The sequence below is a fragment of the Bufo gargarizans genome, chromosome 5, assembly GCF_014858855.1.
Source record: "Bufo gargarizans isolate SCDJY-AF-19 chromosome 5, ASM1485885v1, whole genome shotgun sequence".
Lineage (NCBI taxonomy): Eukaryota > Metazoa > Chordata > Amphibia > Anura > Bufonidae > Bufo > Bufo gargarizans.
Window position 1 is genome coordinate 136897495 of NC_058084.1, and position 7469 is coordinate 136904963.

The 7469-nt window shown below is 46.4% G+C and overlaps 1 protein-coding gene across 1 annotated transcript in view; it reads right to left on the minus strand.

Annotated features, from left to right (window-relative positions):
• The window catches only part of THOC1 (THO complex 1), a 31813-nt gene extending 24644 nt beyond the window's left edge, over window positions 1–7169 (minus strand). The window contains exons 1-5 of the mRNA XM_044293813.1: window positions 7048–7169; window positions 6899–6972; window positions 6758–6818; window positions 3107–3173; window positions 191–309 (exon numbers count right to left, since the gene is read on the minus strand). Of these exons, the coding sequence (XP_044149748.1) occupies window positions 191–309; window positions 3107–3173; window positions 6758–6818; window positions 6899–6972; window positions 7048–7155 (429 nt within the window). The 5' untranslated portion in view covers window positions 7156–7169. The remainder of the gene's footprint in view (window positions 1–190; window positions 310–3106; window positions 3174–6757; window positions 6819–6898; window positions 6973–7047) is intronic.
• Window positions 7170–7469: the final 300 nt, after the last annotated feature.

Sequence of the window (7469 nt, forward strand, 5' to 3'; positions counted from 1 at the left end):
AGAACAGGTGTGATGGGGGAGAAGTCGCACACTGATACGCCACAAAGTAGCGTATATCTGTTAGTAAGGTTTAGCTCTGTGCACACCACGTCTGAGGCCCACGTTTGATATATATACATGAGAAAGCTTGTAGGTAGGCTGCACCGGGCCTTACCCATGCAGCATGAACTACATGGAATTACAGACTTACAGATTTCCAGGTTCCAACATTTTTCTCCACAAATGTGAATATTTTATCGCAGTGATCCAGAGGGAGGCAATCGAGGACATCCCCCAGCAGCACAAATGGTGTGGTAGCGGTGCATATACCTAACGTGCAGAAATAAAGCATTAAAATGTCAGATTTCAAATTTGCAAAATACACCTACTAATTGCAACTCTAAAAACTAGAAGGACGGTTCAGTCCTCCTCTTTTTCAGGGAGATGGAATAGGTACCACTGAGTAGGTGACTACCATACAAGGACTAGAACTCTCCAGTGGTAAATTGAGCTAGGAGTATAAGGTACCAGGGAGTAGCATCTGTATCAAGCAGCGAGGAATGGGCCAGGTGAAGTTTTGTGATAGGGCGTGACTGTAGCACCCTGTATTAGCCTCCTCAATGTTGAGCCAGGAGGAGTCAATACATAGGAGGATGGACAGCTGGGAGTCACCCACCATCTAATATCCACAGCAGATGGTGAGTACAGCAGCCAAAGAGGAGGTGACAACAAAGTTAGTCTTGACACAGTAGAAAACTTATAAGAAAGTACACAAGTAGAAGGAAAAAAAGGCACCAACCTAAAACTGCTATCTGGGGTTGGGGAGAGCAGGGCAAACATACTTTTAGAGACTCCTTTATTATGTGCAGCAGTGTGAAATGATATTTTGTTTTGCCAGGGGCCACGCACACAAGGGCCCAAAGACAGTGCTTCACGGTTAATTGCTCTGCTTTGAGCTGCATCACAGCGCCTCCCTCCTGCTGTTAGGGACAGTTGTAGCGGTCTCATAGTTGGATGCTACAGCTGTCACTCAGATAAGAGAGGAGAGGCTGGAAAGCAGATCAATGCACAGAGCACTTCACAGTGAAGCTTCTCTTCTGGACAGAATAAAAGATCATTTCTGCTTCATATAATAAAGGAATCCATAAAAGTATGTTTGACCTGCTCTCCCTGGTCCCACCGAGCACAGTCCGCAGTTCTCATAGTCAAAACTGCTGACAGACGCTCTTTTAATTATAGGATACCCATAAATTGGCTCTCAGCTCTGGTTAATGGGGGGTGCGACTAGACTAGGCATATGAGAAGTAATTGTCCAGTTGAGACAATCATTTTAAACAGCATATATATATATATATATAAGCCAATTACTGGTCTAATACTACAACCATGCAGAAATGTCAGACTGCAGCCATCATGCATGCCACAAAATGTCAACCCCATAACAGTTTTGCTTGAACTCTGTTCAGGCTTTGAGAAAAGAACTTAAAGGGGATGGCCAGTCTCAAAAAATGGTGGCATATCGCCTGGATATGCCACCAATGTCTGGTAGGTGCAGCTCCCACTTCTGGGACCCACATCAAACCTCTATAACGGAGCCCGCAAAGTGAAGGAGAGCGGACCACACTTGTGCGGCTGAGTTCCACAAATTTTTATGGGACTGGCGAAAATAGCTGGGCGCTAGCTCTGTTATATCTGACAGCCCCACAGAAGTGAATGGAGCAGTGGCCACGCTAAAGCCGCGCGCTTCACATTCATTTCTATGTGATTTCCGAAAATAGTCAAGCATGCCGTTCTGCTATTTTCGGCACTCCCATAGAATTGAATGGAGGGTGGCGCGCCGTTCTAGATATAGGTGCTCATCCCACCTCCTAGCGATATTCCCCAATGTACGAGATTGGCCAACCCCTTTAACTTGGGCAGCAGGGTGAGAGAGGGAGGGATGCTTTAACCCCTCATATCTAAGGATCAGTAGCAGCTAGAGATATGGGTTTAGTCTTGTTTGATGCGGACTGTCTAAGCTTTAGGCTACCTGCACACAGTGCAGTGTGAGCATGGTTTTTCTGCATGGATTTTCATGCGAACCCCCCCCCCCCCCCCCCCCCAACGTAAACAGCACAAGAAAGGAGTAATAGATTTCAAAAATTTTTTGCACACTGCTTTTTTCTTCCGTGCAGAAATTAACCTGCTGTGCAGATTTTGACATTGGAAGCAGGTCTGGCCACAGCACAGTGCAGTTTTTGTCCGGTCGCCTCTCGGCTTGTTTGCCGTGCTGTGGCCGGACCTCCAGCCTGCCCCCATTATAGCGAGTGGGTGAGAGCAGACTTCAGGCAGCACGGTGGGCTAGCGTTAGCATGGATCTGGCAGGCTGTTCCCCCGCTGGAACAGCCTGCCAGACCCTGCTGCCCAAGTGTGAAAGTAGCCTAAAGTTATCATGTTATAATACAAAGTGAACACAGAGGGGGAAAGATATTACTGGACCTTAAGGCTAAAATGAGTCGTCACTAAGATTTAAAAAAATGCAGTTGTGTCCTCCGAGTTATGTCCCAACTACATTTACTTCAGACATAAATTTAAAATCTACAATTAAAAAGTGGCATTATCTTTTCCAATTTTAATATGACTTCCGGGGTTAAAGAGGTTTTTAAATCCCACAAATGATGCCAAATTACTAGGATATGCCATCACTATACGACTCTGACCTCCAGAACCCCCACTGATCCTAAGAATAAATAGGGGTTGATGCTTGCAGTCTTTTCCTGTACACAGACTGTGCAGGGAACGGCATCAGAATAACCTTTAAATGAATGGGACCAGTTGCAGTTCGCTTCATATCTGGGTGGCTGGGAGCTGTTCAGGGAAAAAATTGAGGCCCCCTTCAAAATCAGGAATCATTGGGCTGAGTGATCAGACCCTCAGAGGTCATAAACTGATGGCATACCCTAGGGATAGAAAACCATGATTGTAATTGCTAAACTGATAAGAGGAAAATCATGACTGCCAGATTTTCCCTGTACACAGCTGTATCCAGGGAGAGCTTCCATCTTGTCTTGCTGCCCCTGAATCATTGCTATACACAACCTTCCAATCCTGTTCACACTTTTCTATAAGGCCTAGTTATTCTTCTCACCTTCTGTAACTCCACCGATGGCAAGAGAAATAATAGCAAGACAGTTGTCACATGAAGCTTGATTTATCTGCAGACAAAAGGGTGCCAGTTACAAGAAAACGCAGAAATGTAACAAAACTTGGAACCGAATCTACTGCATCCATGTTTGAGTATTTTTGATAATTGCATTCTACTCAAGTTGGACTAAAAAAATATGATTTTCAATTGGTTTTAATTAAACATGTTACAGTTTTTCCCTCTATAGTGAATCTGCAGACTGTTGCTTTCTACTTCACAGTGAATCCATCAGAGAGATGCTCTGACGGCTTGATCAGTAGCCCATATGTCTGAACTCCTCAGAGCTCATAAACACCCATTTAAAAGGGGTTCTGCAGTTTGTTTAAACTGATTATCTATCCTCTGGACACCCGGGACCCCTGCCGATCAGCTGTTTGAGAAGGCAGCGGCCTTCTCACTGTTTACCGCAGGCCCAGTGATGTCACGACTAGTATCACTGGCCTGGGCGGGGCTAAGCCCCATTCAAGTGAACAGAGCTTAGCCGCGCCCAGGCCAGTTGATACAAGTCGTAACGTCACTGGGCCTGTGGTAAACAGTGAGAAGGCCGCGGCGCTGCTGGAGCGCCGCTGCCTTCTCAAACAGACTGATCGGCGGGGGTCCCGGGTGTCGGACCCCGGCCGATCAGAAGCTGATGATCTAGCCAGAGGATATATAAATCAGTTTAAACAAACTGCAGAACCCCTTTAAACTAAGCCCTTATCAAACTGATAGGAATTCAGCTATAATGAGTGTTTAAGAGCCGTTAGGAAAGTACAGATAAGGGCTGCACATCAAGCTGTCCAAGCAGCTCTCTGATGGTTTCACTGTGAAGTAGAAAGTAACAGTCTGCAGATAGCGTGAAAGTGGAAAAAACTGCCCCTAAAAGGTGTCCATTGCCTTTAAGTCTAATTACCTATTGATAATGAAAAGTTCTGCAGTTTACTAACACACTGTGTGGTTCAATCCTCTCCATTTTCAAGATCACTGCTTGTAGTCAGCATGCTGCTCATCATCACATGAAGAAAGTCATTTAGGCCACCTACTTAGGCTACTTTCACACTTGCGTTCGGGGTTCCGCTTGTGAGTTCCGTTTGAAGGCTCTCACAAGCGGCCCCGAACGGATCCGTACTGCCCCAATGCATTCTGAGTGGATGCGAATCCGCTCAGAATGCATCAGTATTGCTCCGTTTGGCCTCTGTTCCACTCTGCAGGCGGACACCTGAACTCTGATTGCAGCGTTTCCGTGTCCGCCTGGCCGTGCGAAGCCAAACGGATCCATCCAGACTTACAATGCAAGTCAATGGGGCCGGATCCATTTGACGTTGACACAATATGGTGCAATTTCAAACGGATCCGTCCCCCATTGACTTTCAATGTAAAGTCTGGACGTATCCGTCTGAGTACAAATTGGACTTAGACTTTTTTCTGAAATATAATGCAGACGGATCCGTTCTGAACGGATAGTTTGCATTATAGGAGCGGATCCGTCTGTGCAGATACCAGACAGATCCGCTCCGAACGCAAGTGTGAAAGTATCCTTACTTAACGTATCATATTTTCCATTGGAAAATCCACAACGTAATACAGTACCAGGAAAGCAGATGAGACTAACAAATCTCATCAGGATGCTGCATATACTTTGTGTGGAAAGTGACATGTGGTGCAGACTGTTAATTCCACACCAAGTCTATTTGTCCTGAGGATCTCACCTTCCTTCAATGCAGAGAGGTGAAATCTGCAGCAAATGTGTAGGGAAATCCACAGGTTTAAATGGTCGTCCAGGATTAGAGAAACATGGCTGCTCTTTTCCATGAACAGCACCACACCTGTCCACAGGTTGTGTGTGTGGTATTGCAGCTCTGCCCTATTCCCTTCAATGTAGCTCAGGCTCAATTTCACACAACACATGGACAGGTTTGTCTCTTGTCAAAAGAAAGCAGGCATGCTTTTCTAAGACCTTATTCACACGTCAGTGAATCACGCACTTGTGTTGTCTGTGTTCTCCATGGACAGCACACGTATCCATTAGTTTTAATACATTTATTCACACATCCGTGATTTTCCACTAACCGTGAGACAGTGGAAAAACCACAGACACATGCACTTTTTTGGTCCATGATTCAGACCTAACACGCCCATTAAAGTCTATGGATCACTGAAAGCCATCGTCAACAAAAATAGAATCTGTGTACTGTCTTTTTTTTTTTTTTTTTTTTTTTTTCAACTGACCATTGATGTGAAAATTTATTTTCAGCCTAGCAGTGTCCATTGGATACGGATGACACATGGAGGGCAAAAAACGGACAAACAAACAAACATGGATTCTCCACGGATGAACCATTGACCATCTTGTCACGGATGTGTGAAAAAGGCCTATGCCTCATTCACAGTCTGTGTTTTGGTCAGAGATTTCCATAATTGATTGTGAGCCAGAGCCAGGGTTTAAAGGGAACCTGTCACCGGGATTTTGGGCATAGAGCTGAGGACAAGGGCTGCTAGATCGCCGCTAGTACATCCGCAATAGCAACCCATGTCCTCCGCTCTATACAAAAAATCCCGGTTACAGGTTCCCTTTAAGCCTCCACGGACATAAGGTCAAAATCACTGACCGAACACTGACGTGTGAATGAGGAATAACTAATTCCAAGGATGGCATAAGCTTAGCCCGGCTGCCTAGAGCTGCACCAGATTTATCACAAGGGCTCAGGCTGGATGATAAATGTGGTGCAGGGATACACACTTTTCTCTGACTCTATACCAACTATTGGTTGGTTTACATTGAGATAGATTGTTCACACCAGAATGGTGCAGAAATCTTGGCTCAAAACGATGCATCTTAAGCCCCATCGTTCCCCTTGAAGCTCACCCCTTGTCAAGCATGTCAGAAAAGTGGTGTAGAGACCCTGGATGTGCCAAACTGCTTCAGTTCTTTAGACAGATTTGTGGCACGGACACATTAGTAAATCTGGGCTAAACGCCACCAATAGTGACGAGAAAAAAAAAAACTCTGACGTCATACAGCACATCTGTGTGCTATTTCTATCCATGCAGCACATTTATTAAAGGGGTTCTCCGGCCTGTAGATACTGATAACCTATCCTCAAGATGATCTTCAATAACAGATCGTGGGGGTCCGACCGATCAGCTGTTTTTGGCAGCGACTGGCACTGAAAACAAAACTGTGGACAGATGCAGAAGCAGAAAGCTCTGCCCACTAGTAGCCTTGCCAGGTAACTCTATTCACTTGAATGGGAGCGGAGTGGTAGTAACCGACCACATCCGCTACAGCTGGAAGCAGGTGTTTCTAGTGCCAACAGCTGATCAGTGGGGGGCCGAGTGTCTGACCCCCTCCGATCCGATGACCTATCCTAACCATAGGTCATCAACATCTACAGGATGGAGAACACCTAACGAGGGATGTGCAAACTTGTGTTTTCAAGGTTCAGGTTATCTAAGAATTCCGTTATGGATTCCACTACCACGGACCATAAGGTATATGCACGGATCCATAACGGAATTCTTAGATAACCGGAGACTTGAAAACGCAGGTTCGCTCATCCCTAACCCCAGTATGCGCCGTCCTGCTAGGCACCTCAGCTCCAACAGATCACTTACAATTTCTTCCTCCAAAACCACTCTGAAGACCTGGTCCAGGGTCGGCTTCTTCTCGTTCTCGCTGTAAAACACGACATGCTGTCAGTGAATGGCCACACACAGAGAAGACATGGCGGAGTCAGGACGTGGTGGAGGGCATACCTGCCAGGGACCTGACTGAAGACATGGCACAACTGCTTGATGTTCTTGCTGGGCACGGCTTCTCTGGTCGCACTCTGATAAAGGACAAGGCATTAGGAAAACAGCTGGGTAACAAGCAGTCACGGCACAGCCCCGGTGACGTCTCTTACCGTAAGCTTACTCCGCGCCTCCGGAAGACTAAACAACGGCGGAGACATATTGTACGTCTCGGAGTCTGCGGCGCATCCCGATGACGTAAGAGACACGACCAGCACCATAGAGCGGAGCCTGAGAGAACTTCCGGTGAGGCAGGGACGTTCTAGCCGCACTGTGCAGCACTCTATTCTCCCGGGCGGGCGGTAGAGTGTAGAGTTGGGGGGCTGTTTAGGCTGTAGCTCTGAACTAAAGGCTGTGACTAATCCCATACTGTTAGCAGTGCTAGGAATAGCCAGTTCTACCGCTGCTGTGCATTTCCCATCTCTCAGAGGGACATCTGTCACCACTCCTGACCTGTCTGTGTCAGTGAATAATAATTCCATTACACATGCCTCCCAAGTGTCCCTCTTTTTGACCCAAGTCCCTCTTTGATCCT